General features: G+C 41.1%; 2 protein-coding genes across 8 annotated transcripts in view; one reads left to right on the top strand and one right to left on the bottom strand.

The window, feature by feature from the left end:
- Positions 1-7,938, top strand: part of ATG7 (autophagy related 7) — a 135,856-nt gene extending 127,918 nt beyond the window's left edge. For 4 of the 5 annotated variants that reach the window (XM_062585814.1, XM_062585811.1, XM_062585809.1 and 1 more), the window contains 6 exons: positions 691-793; positions 2,147-2,292; positions 5,037-5,160; positions 6,843-6,931; positions 7,187-7,350; positions 7,721-7,938. The gene's annotated coding sequence lies outside the window, so the exon portion shown is untranslated. Of the gene's footprint in view, positions 1-690; positions 794-1,961; positions 2,070-2,146; positions 2,293-5,036; positions 5,161-6,842; positions 6,932-7,186; positions 7,351-7,720 lie in introns of all 5 variants that reach the window. The other variant, XM_062585810.1, reaches the window with a different exon arrangement.
- Positions 7,939-8,514: 576 nt separating this feature from the next.
- Positions 8,515-20,833, bottom strand: part of VGLL4 (vestigial like family member 4) — an 86,406-nt gene continuing 74,087 nt past the window's right edge. For all 3 annotated transcript variants that reach the window (XM_062585818.1, XM_062585817.1, XM_062585819.1), the window contains 3 exons: positions 15,821-16,043; positions 12,510-12,630; positions 8,515-10,492 (listed from right to left, as the gene is read on the bottom strand). In XM_062585818.1, the coding sequence (XP_062441802.1) occupies positions 10,224-10,492; positions 12,510-12,630; positions 15,821-16,043 (613 nt within the window). In that variant the 3' untranslated portion in view covers positions 8,515-10,223. The remainder of the gene's footprint in view (positions 10,493-12,509; positions 12,631-15,820; positions 16,044-20,833) is intronic.

Below are 20,833 nucleotides of genomic sequence, written 5' to 3'. Positions count from 1 at the left end.
TCTGTTTTCTCTTTAATATTAAAAATGAACACATCTGTTTTGTGGCTGTGTAGAAAAACTTCAAAATGTGAAGCTAAGTGGCTCAAGAACAGAACTAATTCCAAATGTAATAATTTAGAATAATTTGATTTTAACTTTAATTTTGCTTTTGAAAATTTCTAGTGAAGTATTTTCTTACACAGTGATTCCAGCAAGTTCTATTAACAAATAACACAGATGCCATGAGAGAGAAATTGTTAGGGATAATTTTGTTATTGCACCTTACAATTTTTCATGTAATTTATAACCAACATAACTGCATGGTAAGTAAGCTTCCTAACCAGTGAAACACTTCGAATACTGTTCTGTTCATTATGCCTTTATGTCTGCAGCATTAAATGTTGAGTTCTGGGCAGCTAATCAAATTGGATATACTCAGTTTTCTTTATGAATTCTGGAAATCTGTATTCTGACTACAGATTGTATGCTATTAATAGCTCAAAGGAAGACCTCATTTATAATTTTTAAAGTCAGTTCAAAGAACTGTCTGAAAAGTTGCAGATTTTGGCTACAGAGCGTGTCAAGGAGTTTTAAGAAATGAGAAAAATATTTGTATCTGATTGCAGTGAGAGTAATTCTGGTGGGAGGCAGTAAAAAGTTAGGGTGTTTATATGATCCTTCACTATATCCTTTTGCTTTTATGTATTTTAGGCAGATTTTACTTTTATAGTCACCGGCAAGTCTCTCTAGCTTCATGTTTAATCTCTGAAGATACCTATGCTCACCTTCTGCAAGGGTTGTATGAAGAGGAAGGGTGAGTTGATGTGATGTGAGCTATACTGAGCTGTGCTGATGCAATTACTGCTTCTCGCGAGGGGAAAGCGTGTACAGTTTGCCTTAGGAGTATGTCGTGGAAGGACGAGATGGAGAAAAGATGGGAATCTGTCGTGAGACAACTGCTAGAAGGAAAAAACCTTTCATATAAATAAGAAAATATTTCTTTTTCCCTTCTATAACTTCTCTTTCTTTAATGATTTATTATGAGTGGATATGCTATTGAATTTAATCCTCAGCCTTTGCCCAGGCGTTTTTCATGTTTACTGTGAGAATTCGTGGGACCAGAGCTGCCTCCAGGGTTCAGCCGTAACAGGGCAGAGCAGGAGGAGAATCCCACACTGCTCTTCCCTCTGTTTCCAAGCAGAAATTAGTTTATTTGTTGGATTAATCATTAAAGTTACAGACATGTCAGCAAAGGCACCATTTGATTTATTGCTGCTGATTTTGCATCATCCTGAAAGGTCATAGCCTGACTCAAGTTACAGAGTGCATTTTAAAACCTGGCAAGAACAAAAGCGTTATTTTTTGTTATGAGTGATGCTCATCTTGCCATGAAAATCTTTAAAACGGGAGCCCCAGAATGCTCTCCGGGAGGGTGGCTTGGCAGGGGTCGGGGTTTTGTCTGCTCCTGTTCTCCCCCCTCCTCTCCCCCCCCCCCCCCCCCCCCAAAAAAAAAAAAATTGGCATTTGAGCTCATGACTTCACATCGTCTTGGCTCAGAAGTTCTGAAGGGAGAGAGATGCTGAAGGCTAAATTAGCGAAAGCATGAAATGCCAAAGGAGGTTCTAAAGAGAGATCTTTGGAGCAGTCTGTTTTAGAGGACGCCTGTAGTGCCCTGCACCTTTAAAAATGAATGTTCATTTCACATATATTTAGTTGAGCATTCAGAAACATGTTCTAAGCAGATATTCCGACAGCCACAATTTTATTATGACAAAGAAAATGTTTTGCATGCTCTTAACTATTATTTTTTCCTGGACTACCTATTTCTACTTGCTTGATTTATGATCAAGGGTTTCTCAGAGCAGAAGGGAAATTGTATTCTGTGTTCAGATTTGTCAGAGGAAAAAAATAACAATATTGTTTACTTTAAAACAAATAGAATTACAGGTTTCAGTTGCTGTTTTACTTGGTTGACCCTGCAGGTAAAGAAATGGGTTCTTGAGTTTCAAATTTCTGGGGGAGATGTGAGAGCCGCTAGAAAGGAGACACTTGCAAACAAGCAACAGAAGGTTACTGCTGCGATAAAGCAGGTGCTCACAACTCCTGGTGACTTTTCTTCATTATTTTCAGTAACTCCAGATAATCAGCAGAAATGTTCTTCAATTAGGTATTTGCAGATACCTGTCTGGGTGACTCTTCTTCCCAGCATGTTCACTGCGAGGCAGAGATGGGCTGCTGCTCTGCTGTCCCCGGCTCTGATACTGAAAGCCAAGATGAGGCCCTTGACTGCTTGTGTTTCAGAAGCATCAAGAGGTAAGACCTGAATTTAAAGTTCTCTTAACCTTCTGTAATTCTGTTACTTAGATTTTGTTTCCAAAATAAGTGTCTGAGTTTACATCAGTTAAAGCAGAACAGCACGCACTACCAGCAAGAACAGCATCTGTTCCTGTTAACACCCTGAGAAAAGGTTCAATGAATAAAAATAATGTTGGGTTAAATAAAAGATTGTCAAAAAAAGCAAGACAAAGGACTTTGCTGGTATAGCCCCCATAACAATTTTGTATTGCCTTTGGTGCTATTTGAGAGCATGCATTTGCTTCTGAAGTAGTCAGTAGTCCGAGATTTTTCAGTAGCCTTAGCAGGAGCCCAAGAACTTGCTGTTTGGAAGGAAAAGGAAAAGGAAAGAACTGTGCTTTAATCTCAAAGTATGGTTAGTTCCTTCCTTTATTTCAAAAAAACAAAAAACAAAAAAGCCCAAAGTGTCGTATAGTATAGCGAGTCAGCAAAGAACAAAGGTTTAGTTTCAGGCTGATTTTTTTTTTTTTAATTCATTGAAACACTTTTTTCTGAAAACAAGAAGTCCTGTATTTTTTACACATAGTTTGAGTAACTAGATTCAAGGTAACTGTAGTGGTATATCATTTATATAGATTAAATTTAATACATGACCCATATGTCATTAATACAGATAAAACCTCAAATTATTTTAATACTTCCAGAAGCAGGAGATTTTAGCTTTGTGTTTTCCAGGATTCAGAAAGTAATGTTGATTCCACCATGACTAGCAGACTCTATCAGAAGTATTCTGCTTGCATAGTATTTGCCCAAACTGTGCAAGCACTTTGAAGAGAAGCAGCTTTTTGACTTGGCATGCGGCTGACACAGCTTCATGTTGACAGATGCCTTTGCCTCTGTCTTCGCGATAGAAAGAAGACAGATGTTCTTGCTGGCGTTATGAAATGCCTGCTGCTTTACAAAATAAGATGTAGAATCAGAACAAATAGTCCAACAATGAACAGTGTTAGCAGTGTGCCTACAAGCAAAGAAAGACCGAACCAGTCTCACGTCAATGTAATGTAGCGTGTTCCTACTGGAACTGAGTAACTGCTTTGTCATTATTTAAAAGTAGGCTATAAAAAAGAAACTTTATTTTTCCACCTTTGTTAAAATATAAATGCTTGTTAATCAGAGTATTTATGATTAATCCCCTGCCAACCATTGTTACCGGTGGCAACAGGTAGCAAGAGGTGTGTCGGTCTGCATAAACGCTTATCCTGTGTGTTGTGTCTCTTAGCAGCTACAAAACCCTGTAAGTTAGTGCAAGTTGGTGCACTGCTGCGTGCTGGCCTGGCCTCCCGACTGCGTCACAACGGCAAACACGAGAATTTCATGTTTAGTGTTTCTTGGAGATGCTCCCGTCATGTGACGATGGGGGCTGCGTCAGCACTCTCCAATCTGTCACTCTCCAATCTGGAGAGCTGCTGCTCCCTCCTCTTGGAGTGAGTCTCCTTGAGCTGAGCGTTGTCCATGTTGTGCATAAAACACGCGTGCAGGCTTTGAGAGTAGTCTCGGGGGAGCACCTGGTTCTCCCCGGGGTGATACCGCGCAGGTCCGGTGACAGCTGTCCCCTTTAAACCAATGTTTCTTGGTGTGGACATTCCTGAGAGGGAAAATCCTGTGAGTTAAGTTTAGGAATGGGGCGCATGTTGGCAGAGAAGAGAGCGGCACTGCCAACAGCCTGAGATTTCCCTGTTGCAGCTAGGGAAGATCTGTGCCGACGTGGCATGCACAGGGGTCCTGCGCTCACACTAGCAGAGCAATTTGTGTGCTGCCCTGCTCACCAGGACCTGCCTTCATATATGTGCTTTTTGCCAATGTGTAATGATCAGGTATCTGAGCAGGGTTAAGCAGGAAAATACTAAAACATTTCTACAAATAAAAATCAAACCTGATGCAAAGCCTGAAAAAGAGAGTCTCCATTATAATCAGTTAGTCTAGATTGAAACATGGCCTGAGTAAGTGCATCTGATTGTAGTTGTTTTCTGGAAGACCAAAGCCTTAGGAATTCATGTTGTGGTTTCGAACTAAAGCTTTAGGGCTCTGGGAAAGATTCTCGGCTGGCGCAAGCTGCTCTTCCTGCTGTCACATACAGCGTACCAGGTCTAGATCTGCCCTTTGGAGGTTTAATCATGAGTGACGTTTTGCTTCTGCTCTGTCATGTGATTTAGCCGCTGTTTTTTGCAATGGCTGTTCTGCACGGAGCTTAGTCTTATTTTGCATCTTTCTGTCAGCTTCTGCTGAAGGAGATGTTGAGATCCGAGTTCCTCGGAAGCTAGGAGATGTCTGTCACGCTCCCGCGGGAGGAGCGCGTGCGTGCTCCTGAGGCAGGGCCTCGGGGCCCACCGCGCCGGTCTGCGCCCTGCGCGCCTTGGCCAGGAAGCTCCCGACAAGCGAGCTTCGGTGAGCAACAGGGCTGTTGCTTGGCTATATGGAACTGCAGTTCAAAAATAAGCAAATACCGTATCTGTCTTGGCTCTCGCGTATCCAAAAATTCCATACCTGAGATAGCTGTTCTACAGAGAGGAGCAGAGTGTCCCCATTAACAGAGGTTAGAATTGTTCAGTTATTAACTTGGTGTGCTTCCTGACGTGGGCCTTCCAGTGCTAGCCTGCGCCTCCACAGACAGCGTCGTCCGGCTCTGTAATAACTGTGTGCGCTGAGGGAAAGGAGTCCCAGAGACACTGTGTTTAATACACTTGTGCGGCTCTCCATGCCAGGTGAAATGGAAGCGTCCGCGTATCGGGAAGATGCGATCCGGTTTCTTACTTCACTGGTCCTCGAGACGGATCTCAAGACAGCGGTGCCCATGCCGCGCAGCCAAGCGTGCGTGTGCCAGCCCTGGTGAGTAGTGCTCTCACACAAGTAACGTTTAAAATGCTTGTGATGAGCTTTTGCCAGGATCACGTTATGCAGTGTGTCGCGTGGGCATGGTGGTTGGATACTGGAGCCATCTCCGTTCCTGTAGGCGGTGTGGCTCATCCCTTTTGCCCTCTGAGCAGTTATTACACAGTGTGTAGCGAGTTCTCCTTGCTCTGCTCTTGCACAAAGGCTTCTGAAGGCTGAAAGACAATTTTACATCTTTTTGCTGGCGACCGATTTGGCCTCCTAGGAACATCTGGAGTTGTTCCCACCCCCCACCCCTCTGTGAACTTTCAGCCCAGCTGCAGTGATGGTTCAGCTGCTGCTCATGAAGCAGCTTCTGAACTGGTGCAGTTACGGCCCCTGTGGACGATGGTGAGCTGGTTACAATTTTGAGTTTTGTGCATGTGCCAGTTTTAAAGTGTGACTGCTTTATGAGCAGCTGAGCAGTCGCAGGAGTTCCCGCTGGGTTCTCTGCAGCAGCAGCAGGAACCTCTACAGCCATCTGACTCCAATCTGCCTGCATTTGATACAGACTATAGACAGTTTCCAGCATCCGGATCAAAATTGAGCTTGTTCCTTTCTTTTAAATTCCCTTTGTTGCTTCATGTTTTTAGTCTTAAATGAAACAAACTTTGTCCTTTCTGCCCTACGGGGTAAGGACTGGAGAGGTTCAGTGGTCACTTAGCAGTGACACAATGAACGTAGGTTTGACAAGTAAGCATACTGCATCTGTAGACACAAATACTGGGAATTTTTTTTTTTTTTACCATTTTAACCTCTTTTACTATTGTGTCAAACTATCACTGTCCGTTAGTCTAACTTCGGGATCTATTTAAAGTTTGTTTATTTTTACCACTAAAGAAGTTTGAAATACGTCAAAACTGTGTTGAGGAGCAGTTACTCACTGAGGCATGCAGAAAGGTCTGAACTCGACCCCTAGCATATTTGTGCTTTCAGATCTATCATCTCCTCCTAAAAATTAGAATTTTTTTTTTGTATGAATTTAAATTTGCAGAAGGAATGCAGGGAGACTACTACAGAAGTGTAGCTTGAAGCTGTATTTATCTTTTTGTGTGTGTGAAGTTTAACTATTACACATAGTGTAGGAGTTGGTAATAATATGAAATACAGCTGTGTATGGTTCGGTGTTCTAGGCCATGGCGCTCCCCTTCAGCGTAAAATGACTTTAGCGTAAAATGACTTTAGTGCTTGCTGCTAATTAAAACTCAGGAAGTATGAAAAAATACTGTGGGTTTTTTTCCCTTTTACCGTGTACAGGATAGAACACACAGTAAGCTACTGACCTGAAAGATAGCAGTGCTGCTTGTCTTGTTTCATCTTGCCCCCAAAATGTTGATGTAGGGATGACTTTTTCCTAAAAGGAAACCAGCTCCCTTCAGAAAGCAGACTGAGAGGCGTGTGAGGCTTGTTGAAGTTGGCCTCCCTCCCAAAGGCTCTTAAAGCATGTAGTTAGGCTTCTTTCCATGCATATTTAGAGAGGGATGTTTTTCAGATGTGTTAAACTGATCATTCTTGGTGTGTTCTCATGGAATCTCCCACACCCCAAAACCAATCATTTATCTTAACAATGTATATGCATTTAATGCCTACTTTGTTTTTCAGACAATTTAGTCTCTTCATATACATCTTTTTATTTTTAGGACTTCCTTTTTTAATTTTGGAGACATCTGCTACATTCAGTTTTCGCTGAAGGTTCTTGTCTGATTCCCCTGAGCTTTCTCAAAAGCAGGTAATCGGAATGCTTAGTTCTAAGGATTAGCTGTCTCTGGCCAAATGAATCATTTCTATTGAAGTGCTGCTTACCCAAAACACAAACCATGGCTATCTGCATTTGAAATACAGCTGTTGTCTTTAGGGAATAATTTCTGTTCTTAGGATAAAACTTTAAGTAGTTGAGGGATAAAACAAAATGAAAGAAGACACTGATCTTTTTTCAAAAGCACTGCGGCAATGCTTGACTAGCTGATTTTTTTTTCCAAAACAGAAACTGTTCAGGAGTTGCTACTGTGGAGCCACAGTAGGAACAGAAACAGCTGCTTCAGCCCCTCATGGAAAGGAGTATGAGAACTGCTCAGAAGGACTTCATCAGTGAGAATATGGCCAGCAGTGTGTTCAGGGGCTAGAGACGGGCTCCTAAAGCTGTTGTTGGTAAGTCTGTCCATCTACTATGGCAGAAACAGGTTCCCTTTGTAGTTGGTAAAGACTGTTTCCTGACAAACTCCTCAACTTCTAGAGAATAAAAACAGAACCTACCTTTCTGACATTTAGACAGGATAACGAAGTCCTAAAAGAGATGGGTTTCCTCTCAAGGAAAACATGACATGAATAGTAGTTTGTTTCTGACCCTAACTCACAAAGTCTAGAAATCAGTTTCCTTTTTTACCAAAACAACTCGAGAAGAATATGCACACACCTGTGATTTAAGAGCACTTTATTGTTCTTTAAGGCTACTTTTAAGTACAAAAAAAAAAAAAAAAAAAAAAAAAAGATGGCCTGCCAACCCCTTTTTTTTTTCCAGGTGAAACAAGGCCACAAAAGAATGGTATATTACAGATTTACAAACACAGAATCTTTCAGACTGAACTGTAGCAAACCTGGCTCTGTGAAGTAACTTCACCATGCATCGTGATGGTGAGTTCAGTTTAGTTTCCTTCCACCTCCCCCCAACCCTTTGGCTTTCATGACATAACTGTGTCTAATATGTTTGACTGGACATAACCACATTAAGTCTTTATTGCCCTCAAATCCATTTACCTATCTCAGATAAGTAAATGTAACCTTGTAAAACAGCTATTATTGAAAATATTAGCTTTAAAAACATTATCTTATTTGTGTTTACAAAGAAATATAGGAGTCACATTTTCCACAGAGTCCAGCTACAGTATTAGTATTTTACTGTTACAATGCTCAGTAGCCTGTAGCAATAACAAACTAGTGGCTATTAATGCTAATGCAGTGTTCTCATTCAATAACTGTGTTCCTGCACTTTTACTGTATTACAGACAAATCTACAACAAAAAAAAAGATCAACTTTTTTCTCCAAACAAAAAAAATGAATGATTACAATAAAGGAAAGGGAAAAATTAAATAGCTACATATCATTAACAAATTAATTGTTCCTCAAAAAATACCTACAAATTTCTCTGTACATTCTTTACGCACAGCGTAACGATGGTCTTAAAGTTACCTATATAAAAAAGTGTTCTTTTAACAATCTTCCTACAGAGAGTAGGGTACTGAATGCCAAAGCAGGTAAGCGTTGACTACCCAGTAAGATGGTAGTGAAATGTGTAAAACTGGGGGCTTGCTTAGGGTTTTTTTTCTCTTTTTTTCTTTTCTTTTTTTTTTTTTTTTTTTTTTAACTTTAAAGAAAATTGAGCAGCCACCTTCAACAAGAGTAAGAGCCAATCTCCTGATCTTCTTCTACCCTGCACCTTTTCCAAATTAATTAGCTTAACTTTAAAAAACCTTAAAATAAAAGCCACAATGGACCCAATACTGTAACATAGTCCATAATACATCACGTGTAGTTTATCTTCCAACTAGTTCTAACTTTCTACACTGAACCAATCAATCATTTCAGGTAACCCAGTATTAACAAACAAACAAACAAACAAAAACTAGTTGCAACTGTACTGGGAAGATGGAATGTATGGGGGAGAGTAGTTATACTTAACAAGAAGAGAAGCTCTTAGTACTAGCACAGCTGTGGTTTTATGCCTGCCTCTATAGCCTAATTTCTAGTTAGTAGCTATTAATATAGCAAATGATAATAAATGCAGTAATACCTGTATAAAGTTTTCTAATGGAGGAATGTATGCTGCAACTTGGCATAGGTTTATGAATAAGCTTAAAAAAAATTAAAGATCATATTTCACAAACTGTAACAATCTGTTGTCCAGCCAAGATACGTAATGGTAGCAGTTTCTGCAGCTAGTTAAAGGTGGATTACACAGACTTAGTTTTAGGAAGCAAATTCCTGTTAAGCAGACAGTGCTGCAGACAGAAACAATTACTCAGTCTTGCGCAAAGCTATAGCATCCTGTACCACGCATCATATATTTCTAAACTGCATCATTTGAGGCCTGTCCTGAGGCTGTCCTCTTTTGCTGGCTGCTACTAAAGTGAATATCAAATACAAATATCATAGAGTACAACTGTACCAGCAGTAAGTATATCTAGGATTGTTACTGACAAAAATAAACTAATTCTGAAGAAAAGCTAATAAGTATTATGATTCTTACTGTCTATACATTAATAGATACCAGCTATTTTTCATAAAACATGCATCGTTAAGCACTATTGAACCCTCCAACCTCAGCTCTATTCTAACAAACTGCAGTGTTTAGGAAAAAATGCCCGTGTTCTGTAAATTATGCAGTCCAGTTGCAAGCACTAAGCACCTGAAATCTAAAGAGAGAAAGACCTATAACCTGTATGAGACTTCCCCTTCCAAAGCTGTTTTGCTTTAAGAAAAATCAAACTGATAGAAATGTCATCCTTAAACCCTTTTTTCAGCAGTTTGCCCTCAAAATATTAGCATCTTCCAGAAAGTTGCTATGCAACTTCAGTCCTCCTCCAATAGTGCAAATCATACATGACAGTTCTTTTCAAGTATATACATACAAAATTACTTCACAGAGAGAGAGAAAAAAAAAGCAATGTAAGCAAACCAGACAAATTCTAGTTGCAAGAAGCTACTAAAGCAAAAAGCATTTGGGTCAACCAACTATGTGTAATGGCTTTTGTGGATTAGCGTGCATTTTTTTTTTAAAGGGGCAGCAGATTTGCATCAGAGGTTTCTTTGGTAATTGAGGCAGGAAAAAAAAAAAAGGATGCTACATCATATGAATCTTTATGAAATAGTTCCTGCTATCATCTTTAAGGGCACCCTTTTACAAATAAAAAGTGAGTACTCAAAAACATGTGTTGAAAACTAATCTCCCCTCCCCCAACACTACTTTAAGCACTGTTCAAAGCTCAGTCAAACCATGCAAATTCACAAACCAACGGTCCTCTCTTCATGAGACTACAGAGGGCGAGTGATTATGATTGACCATGTGGGAGGAAGGGGAAGACTGGCCCCGCCGTGAAGCAGACTCAGGACTGCTGGACACGCCGTCCTTCGCAGCTTTAATCTGAAGCCATGTATCCCCAAGTGCTTTGGCAAAGTGGTCATCGACTGATCCTGTGATGGACACAGAGTTTGCCACTGGCTCAGGCTCCTTGTAATTCTTGCCAAGGCTTCGGCGGAAGTGCTCTTCCACCACTGGGTCACAGGCGGTGGTAGCTAGATGGGGGAAAGGAGGCAGAAGACGTTATTTCAGTGCAGAATCCTGGCACCAAATACTGCTTTCAGAGTCTGTTTTCTTCCCATTTTTATATCATCATCTATGCCTAAAGCAAGACTTTAGATCAGACAGCTGGTAGTGAAGGAAGATAGAAAGATTTAAAATGCAGAAGAAAATGAAGCTAAGTGTCTTTGCACTTCTGTGACCTGCACTAGGTAACTATTTTATATACAGTTATAGTTCTCCCTCAGGTTCATAACAGGATTTTTGTACTGCCACATATTTGATTTCTATGGAAACCCGCTCCCCAAACAATCACATAAAAATTAAAATTGAAACAGTTCTTTAAAATAAAAGTCTGCTGATAACAGTCAGATGTGAGAAGGACCCCATCCTAAATTACTGTATGTCACAAGCTGATTCAAGGGTTTCATCTCACCTGATATGCTCATAATAGGAGAAGGCCTGAAAACTGCAGGAATCATTACCTCTGCCTTAGGTACTAGCATTTAAATAGTGTGATACTGTTACAGGAGAAAGAATCTTTAAAAAAGAAAAAAACTTAAAAAAATAGGTTTTGAATGGTAAGAGTAATAAATAATTCCTCTGACTAAATATGAGAGATTTGCAGTTTTATAGTTTAGACACATAGGTTGTGTCTCTAAAAGACATCATCTTTCAGAACTGCTTAAACCTGTCAAGCTCTGTGCCATTATTATCGGGCAGGTTTAGCTCAGTTGGTCAGAGCGTGGTGCTGCTAATGCCAAGGTCGCGGGTCCAATCCCTGTATGGGCTGTGCTGAGGGTTGGCCTAGATGATCTCCAGAGGTCCCTTCCAACCTCACCATTCTGTGATTCTGTTCTTCATGCTCATGGAAGGCCTCGACTGATCCTAAAATAATGCAAGTATCAGGCAAAAAGGCCTTTTCCAGTAACAAGAGAAAAATATTTTCTGAAAACATGTACTACGCCAAAACCCATGTAAATACAGTGGGTGCTCAATGAAGAAGCTCTCTTAAGGCAAGTTTGAGCAGTTTTCTAGAAGATGTCTGACATCTTAGATCTCTAGCTACTGATTTCTCTAAGGGTGTAACATATCCTCCAGGGTCTGGCCATTCCAAAACTCACTTTGGCTTCTTATTCCAGTTTTCAACAAAAGGCTGCTCTTAAAAAAAACAGAACAACTAGCACACACACACAAAAAAAGCTCTACCCCTCTCCAAAAACCCACCCCACTGTGGTCTTTTAGGTTCCTACCAAGCTCATACTGACACATTCTGGTTGGATGCAGCCTCCCTCCTACTTTACTGAACCTGTCACTTTTGAAAATGCTGCGTCTGTGAGGCAGTAGCTGTATGACTTGAAATGAAAAAGGCTCCATTTTCCCCTAATCACACATTGAGAAGGAGTGAAGAGAAATAACCTAAGCTTTCTTTCCAGGTACTTTGTGAACAGATTTCATGAGAAGTACTAATTGCACTGAAGGTAAAAAGCCAAAGCGCCCTGCTTGGGTTGCTATAACAACTGCCCTCTAAAGCTGGGTGCCTTATCCACACAGAGACCAGCGGCAGGTATGTGCTTTGGAAGCGTATTTGTAGCTACAGGAAAGAAGACTTTTCAGACTACATCTGAATCGTAAATGTCTACTGACTACTGAAAGACACACTGTGAAAACTACAGCACCTAAAATAATAGCGTGGTTGGAGCTGCGGGTCCTGCCTGTTTGCTGTTTGGCAGTTAGACTAAAATAAATGTAATGACTTACTTGGCTGTTCTCTTTTTAAGCCTTTCATGAAACGGTACCTCCCACCGTGGCGTAAGTTTGATGCTTAGTAAGACTGCGGAGGGGCTCTGTGCTGGTGTACGTCTCTGCCCAGGCAGAGCGGGTAAAGAAGAGGTGCGTATTGCTTCACCTCCTTTGATTCATACACCAATGCCCCTGCAGTTGAAGCTAGCAAAAAAATCTTGTTCTCCACAAATTCAAATCAAGCAGTTACACTGCTGATGTGCAACTTACTGCTAGACGGTCTTCTGTAGGCAGGCACTGCTGAACCACAGCCACTGTGAGCAATGGGGCAGTGGGAGAGGTTACAGTTCCGGTTGTTCGCAGAAGCACATGTGATTACAGATGGACGGTTCTAATATGAAAGAAAAAAACTGTCACTCAGTAAGGTCATTAGACAAAGGCATTCTAATGGCAGTTCACTGCATAACTACTGAGAGGCACACAAACTTAACAGAATCTCAGCAATGAAATAACCCGTAAAATGTCCAATCCAATAGAGCATATTTAACCCCAATATTCAACTATTTCCATCTCTTTCAGCAAATAAAATAATGCATTTCCATAATGATTCTTAGTCATTTAAGTGGCAAACAAGCATCCAGAAAAAAAACAATATCAAAGCAAATCGCTGAAAGCATTAAAAAGATTTTACACTGTTTCCATTTCAGATTCATTGTATGTGCAGAAGTAAGCGTCAACACCGTAAGTACTTGTCTCCTATACATCCACAACTCCTCCTGATTGCAGGACTTGGAAGTGCTTTACAAACTGCAGATAACTTGTCTCCTGAGCATTTAACAAGTTTTAATGGCATCATTATTCATTTAGAAGTTGTTAGTATTCCTAGACTGACTAATTCTGTATTCTGTCCTTCACCAGAAAACAACAAGCTGGTAAGATAAGAAACATGAAAAGCTCCTAACCAAACGTTGCCTATAAGTACTTCCCTGTTGTAATTTATGTGCCTTTCTAGCATTAAGAAATATCATCCTTCCTCCGTTCTCAACAACACATGCCAAATTCTCCAAAAATGTATATCTTCCACAAAAGGTAATATAAAATGCACTTATTACAGTTGTTTACCATGTACATGTTATATTGAAACAAGGCCTTAGGAAAAGAAATGCCCAAATTTCTCCAAATAGCTGAAGGGAGATAATACAAATATTTAAATATTTTTGCTTTGCATCTTTAGTATATTTTATGATGCAAGGAGTTCATTCTGCTGTGCTCAATGAAAGTTAAATGTCTAAAAGATTAACAGAATTGTTGCAGTTAACAAAGTTTTAATTTCTTATCCATTTTACAAATCCCTGCAGCAATCCCACAAAAATCCCTACTTTACCTGCCACCATACAAAGTCCATGAAGAAGGAAAGACCTTTCATTGTTCAGTGGTACTTTAGCCTAGACCGAGTAAGAGCAAGACCCAAGTAACATACATGGGCTTTGGAGGGGAGGTTTAACGTAATTTGTCCAGACACAATGGGAAAAATGCTATTTACATCCTATTGCACTGACAGCAAAGTCAAAAAGTAAATCAAAAAAAAAATGGCAGTTACTTGATTTCTCTGTATGCAGTTCATACAGTGCGAGGATGGCAGTCTCTGTTTTCTTTCTTTATAGGGGCCAAGATTTTTTGCGTCTGTGAAGTATTGTTTTTGAGAAGCATACATACTTACCTGTTCAGAAAGCTATTTTAGACATGCAGGAGGTGGGAAGTACAGAGACGGGTAATAAAAGAGCTTGTCTCAAGAATGCACATATTAACACCACACAGGACTGAGAGGCAGGGATAAGGCAGCTTATAGAATCCCCCTGGTGTGGTCATGTACCGGTACACTGAACAGGCTATGCATAGTTATATGAAAATACTGAGATGAGAAGCTGAGAATTTAATAACAGTGACTATAGTTGCTGAATAACCAGTACACTGCCTAAAACATAATTATGGGAAGATGAAATCCCATTCAACATGTTAACTTAAGGTAAAAATCAAGCAAAGGTTTCTTATTTTCTGTATGATTTTTTTCTTGTATGATTTCTTAATAAGGTCTTACCTCAACATCCTATTTTCCCAAGAAACTAGATTGTAATCTGGCTCAGAATGTCAAAGATAACAAAACAGAGAGAAATCTGGTTATGGGCGGTAGGAATCGGCCCAAGTCAAACACACTAAAATAGTAGAGGGTCAGTGGTGTTAGCTGCCAAATAGAGGAAGAGCAGTAACACTATCAAAGGGCACCAGTGTCGTCAGTGGAAGCCTGTCCCTTCCTCCTCTGTCACCGCTGAGTGCTGAGCGCGTAGAAGAGCTGCCCTGCACAGAACAATAACTCTGGGATCGCTGTGCCAAGTGATGCAAGATAGCAGCGACGTGAGCGTAGAGCTAGGCGCTTGGCCTAGCAAACGTAACCAACCACAGTGAAAACCTACAGCAGGAGATGTAAAGTTACACTGCAGCGGAAAAAAACATTCCCAACTTGCATGTAAAAAAGCCCAGCTTCTGAAAGATCATCCGCTTTGCAGTGCATCGTAGTAAGGATGGATGGACAGATGGACACAAGAGCTTGAGTGCATGGGCCAGTTCAGTTTCCTACACTGCACCTCATCACAGCCCCGTTAGCTTGCTTCTCCTCTCCGCTTGTGAGAGGAGAAAAGTGACTTTGACATGCAAGAAAACTGTGGGTATATAACCTCCGTGGAGATAGCTTATCTTCAGCAGTTCCCAAGAACAAGCACACTACAAGGAGGCAAGCAAACAAAAATCTACCTATCCCAGCATATAGAAAACAAAACTATTTTAGAGAAAGTGTAAGTTTATCAAATATCATTACTTTTCTTTAGCAAAAATCGTTATTAAACAGCAATACAATATTGCTCTAAACAACAGAGGTTCTGCTTTTAGGTCCAGGCACAACTGTGCATACCAGCTAAAATGGCTCATAGACTTCTGGCAGTTTAGATGAACTCTGAAGCCTCCTTTTGGCTATTTAAAAAAAACTTAAGATCATTCCACCTTCTTTCACTTGAAAAATTCAGTGCAGAATTCTCCTGTATGCCTTCTCCATGGCTTGTTACCTTGCACCTCTTCTTCACTAGTCCCAGCAGGAGAGAGCAGGGACAGTGGGGAGGAAACCGCTCGCTCGTCGCCAAGGGGAGCGCATGCTCTGCCTGACACCCTTTTACCTGCGAACTGCATCACTTATTGCCCAATAGATGCTAGAGCCTCACTCAACCAAACTGCAACTCAGACTTTGTCTTCCCAATTCAAACACATTAACAAGCCTAACAAAGCATCAGAAAAAGCAGGAAGGCTAGGAAATCTATGGTTGGGTACCCTGAAACACCAGCAATTTATACATTTCGAACATACTGAGTTGTGGCATTCATCACGCATTTTTAAAACACATTTTGCCTGAAGAACAGTATTGCCCACCTACTGTAACTCACTGTGCTCTGCTCACGTCTGTGAAGTCCTCGCTGTATCTGCAGCAAGGATTCCTACAACTACCCTGAATTTCTCGTCACCCTAGAAGCCAGTACCTGCTGCCGCTCCACAGAAGTCAGAGTAGGTGTGATGCCAACTGTCCGGGCTGCATCCATGCTGTTTTTGGTCAGTGCTAGAGGTTGATCCATGGTCAAGCTTGGGATTGAGGCGTACATGTGGTTGGCGTGAAGGCTCATTGTTGGGGCAGCAGCCCTCTCGATCGGGCTGCGACTCCTCTCTCTGTGCTCCTTCCGATAATCTCCATTGGCAGTCTTGTTTCTGATACGTGAAAGAGAAAAAAAAAGTCATATAACTTACTGCCTTTGCAAGCTGTAATAACACATGCGACATCAAATCCCTTTAGGAAACATGACACAGTGCATTTTGCTTGGTTTGTGGGGAAGGGTATAGACTCCCCCAGGTTTATCCAACCGTTTTCCTGCAAAGATCTTGCTTTGTTAAGATCAGAAACATCCTCATTTGAAGTATTGCTTATCCAGCTCTGTCTCTTAATACCGCAATATCCTATAAGCATTGCTGAAGCCCAAGAAAAGTTTGTTTTAATGGAAAGACATGGGCTGATACCGGAAAAATGCAGCAAGTCAGGGCACAAAACCACCTTCTCAGAGTAGATGATGAAGGATAAAGCAGAATACACTTCACTTCTCTCAGAATTATTTAATTATAACTTTTTTAGAGTAATTTTGAATTATTGCTGAACTGTAAATCTGTTTTAGATAGAGGCACTCCCATCATTAGCCTACCATTCACTGCAGTTAAAAAAATACTGATTTTATATATAAGGTATTTCAGTTTCTAAACACCAGCATAATCTAGATTAAAGGGAAACTAGTGAATCAAAGAAAACAGAATTCATTCATACTGGGGAAGGCAGTAGTTCATAATCATTTATCTAAGTAGGCAAGGATTTGATTGGCACCCTGGAACATACCAGTATTTTAAGAGTTAAGATGTATCAAGCCACAATACCTAATGCCTCAGTCTGATACATTAAACTCAGTCCACCTTGGATACTAGAAAGAACTAGGGAAGAAGGCTGGTGCCACAGAAAGCATATTCTGTCTTCAGGGGCCTCTTCAAGCAGCAGCAGCCGCCGTGTCCTCGCAGGGTAACTGTTACAGAAAACCTGTTTACAGGAACAACCTTCAAAAATGCTCTGATTAATATAAGGCACAGACAGAAAAGGAAGAGAAAAGCATTTTATGTAATAATAGAAATTAAGATGTCAGAATCCTACTCAATATTGAAGCAAGTTACCAATGCAGGAAGCTACAGCCCACGTCAGGGCTGAGAAAGGTGCTCGGGAAACGCTAACAGCTGAACGAAAAGCCCTGCCAAGAGGGGGCAACGAGGGACCCTGAAGCCTATGTACAAAAATGCTACAGGAAAAAACCTCACAGGCTTGTACAAATGGGATAATTACTTAGCTTTATCTAATGGTTACTTGTAGCTTATGCTGGTTAAAAACAGACAGTAAGGTTACTGTGCCATGAAGCAGAAATCTCCGCATCACGTGGAAAGCTAAACTGCGCTCAGGATCCCGCCGCTGGGGCTTCGCGCCGCGCCGCTCCCTCGTGCGCCCCGCTACCCCGGCAGCGCCCCGGCGCTCGCACGGGCCGGCCGTGCCTCCCCTCGGGCTCTCCGCGCTCCAAGTGCCTCTTGGGACCCCAGAAACTTGGAGCGTCGGCAGCGTCCCGTGGCAGCGGCTTCCATGGCTTAAACTGCTGTTACTCTTTGCGAAGAACCTTTTGCCAGTGTTTCTTTTCGCTTCTGTTTAATCAAAAAATCTAATGATTCGGTCTGCTACTGCCCCAGTTCTTACATTAGGGGGGGGAGAGAGAGATATCGTCCCCCCTCCTCTTCTCCATGCCGCTTGCGATTTCATCTCTCTGTTCTACAAGCTTTTTTCTCCAAGCTGCTGCTACTAAGCTTTCCTCAAATGAAACCTGTTTGCATACCTTCCTTACCCTCGTTGCCCCTCGCACCTAGGAAAGCCATGGTCTTTCTCGGGGTGGGACCCCTGCTGCCGAATCCGCGGCCAGACCTCAGCGCTATTCTTCAGGCTGCTCAGTAGGTTCCTGGTCATATGATTTAGAAATCTGCTGTTGCTGCCTGAATCAAGACCCAGTCGCCATGCTACAGGACAGGGTTAATAGGCCGCCAGGCACACAGTGACTCTTGAGGACCTCAAGACATAGACAACTTACTATCCACCCCAGCTGCCCCTGAATATCCACCCCTGCGAACAGAATAACAAAGTGACCTGTAAGCCTTCAGAGCAGCCCGCTCGCCCCCTGCTCCTGGCTGTCCCCTTTAACTGATCACCTATCACTTGTTGCAGATCAGCAGTACTGACCATAAAACTAACATCCTTTGGTTTCACAGCTGCCGCTCAAGACGCTCTCTGAAAATCATGCGTTTCTTGAATCCGTCTGTGTAAGCCTGATTCAGGCACAATGTAGCAGCACGCAAACCGCCAGGAAATATATTCTCACAGTGTTATATTTAGCTGGCTTTTGCCAGCTTCGGAACCATTTCAATTCACAAGACTGCTGTGCAGTATCAGCACTCAGAAGAAAAACGTTCAGAATTGCATTGCTCTGAGCTAACAGGTATGTGGCTTAAGGGAAGCACAACAGAGTCTATTTTTAAAGTACAGTATCCTGCTCTTAAATTACAGTACTGAGAACGGCTACTGAACACACAACAAACTGTAATCCTTCACTACCCCTTACAAAGCAAATACAGAACTTCATAAATAATATGTCTTTATAGATTGCTTTTGTACCTGGGCAACAGCCATGAGATAGCCTGGTAAATAATACATGAAATAACATTGCTAAAATCATTACTCAAGCAATAAAGGCAATACAGTATAAAGATGACTCATTCTTCTTGCTGCAGTGCAATATCTTTGGTGGCTGCAAGCCAAATTCTTACTTTTCAACTAAATATTTCTGCTCTAGTGCAATTTAAATAAGTTTGGAAGCTGCAAAACCAAATCCAGCTACTGTAGATGCCCATTTTTCATTACCTTGAAGAAAAAAATCTCTGTTCATAGTAATTATTTTTCCTTTTAATAAGCACAGGTTAGTTTTCAAGGGAAGAACTTTGTTTTCTCCACCAAAAATACATGTAAAATGCAACTAAAAAAATGTAGATTAATCCCTTTTCCTTCTTTAGAGCTGGAATTTCAAATTCTAAGTGCTGCATTTATGTTAAGAAAAAAAAATATTCACTGCTCTTCACCTTTATATAAGTAGGTAGTCACAGCTGCAGACATTGGTGAATTGGTAGCTTTTGCTTTACTAGAATGAACGAACTTTCTACTATGATTTTTGGAATAAGGGACCAAGAAAAAGGGGAACAGGATCAATCTAAAGCTGGGAAGTATTGCAGTCCTTCCCTAAAGATGCCTAAAATGATTGAGTCATCTCAGTAATCTCAGCAAAGCACAGCCTCACCCTTTCTGTAGGCAACTAATTCTCTCTGCCTAATTTAAAACAATTCCTCTTCCAGACAGGGAACAGTCTTCAAAAATCCATTTCTCAATTCATCTACCTTAAAATACACAGAGTCTTGGCAAAAATTAAAAATACCTGAAGCTTCTACTTTGTCATCGGATATTATTTGTTCTGAACCCAGCTCAAAATTTTACAGTGGCATGTAGAATAGTAATGTGATACCTCTGCCCTTGTGAAAACATAACAGCACTTCTGTGTCACTGTTATTTAAATATAAATAGCAAATCCTACAGACATCTGACTGCATTTGTAAAACAAGTATACATGAACTTATTTATATGCAGAGTATTCACCGATTTCCAATTATTAAAATAATTTAAGTTTAAAAATGTACCTTTAAAAATAATTTTCTATTAGAAATTTCTCTATGCAACTCAAAGTTTTCTGTTACAAATTCTTTTTCTTAACTGAGAAAAGTCATCTGAGAATACTGGTATTTTGTTTTGCTTTGCTTCTCAATCACAGCTATTGAACTTCTGTTTTGGATAACTGATACATTCTTGTTTTGGTATTAGACGCTTTGTCTGAAGGGGCAATCAGAATTGCAGGCGTTACCTGTATTTCACTGAAGTCAAGTAGCTTAAAACTTCCACTGACCTGGTGCTGCGATGCAGCTCTTAGTTCAAACACAAAGCCAGAAAATTATAAAGGATGATTTCTGACCACATTTGAAAAATAATTTCAAAATACATACTACAGATAAATCCAGCTGTCCAAACAGTCTGCTTTACCATCCCCCAGTTCCACTTCGCTTTAAAGATCACCGCAGATAACTCTGGACTCCATCTTCAGTGGTGAATACGTCAGCGTCTCTCTACCGGCTGAAAAAATAACTGTCAGCTAGTGGCAGTGGCAACGTGAGGACACCTCGGGCGGTGGGACAGTCCTACATCAGCCACGCACATGACCCTCTCTTCCCTTTTCACAGAGAGATTCAAGCTACTTACAGTTTTATTTTAGCAAAATTATACATGACTCCAACCTTAAATTCATTTCTGCAGCACTTGAAAAACAGACATTGTTTTCCATGTTTCTCCCGAATGAATCATAACCGAGGCTCCAGCACTTACCAAGCGTCATGTGCTCGGATGGATGTCGTACCCAAACCACACACATCCTGACTGCTAGCTGAAAGCCTGCTTCAGTGTGCTTCCAACCCGTGTTTGTTAATTGAAAGCAACGTCTCCGGCCTCTGCAGGAAGCAGTTCAAAAGGCAGATAAAATAATTTGTTCTTAACTCTTTTTTTTTCTTTTTTTTGGTGAAACTTTTAAATGTGGCTGTTCTGTTCACTGGCACAAAGCGCTGGTAACTCACAGCCATCCTACAGGAACAGACCAACTCTGCCAACTGTTTAAGGAAGAGGAAAAAAAGAGGCCCTCTGAGGGGGACCGTGCTGCCTGCTCCCGCTTCCAGCCTGCGGAATCTGGAGGAACGGATGCCAGAAGTATTACTGTACCTCCAAGTGAAGAAATCACAAATGTTTCACACTCCCTTTGGCAGAACTGGAGGTCTTTCTTGAAATG

Source organism: Rhea pennata, chromosome 12 (genome assembly GCF_028389875.1).
Source record: "Rhea pennata isolate bPtePen1 chromosome 12, bPtePen1.pri, whole genome shotgun sequence".
Taxonomy (NCBI): Eukaryota; Metazoa; Chordata; class Aves; order Rheiformes; family Rheidae; genus Rhea; species Rhea pennata.
This window is presented reverse-complemented; position numbering and strand designations above follow the sequence as displayed.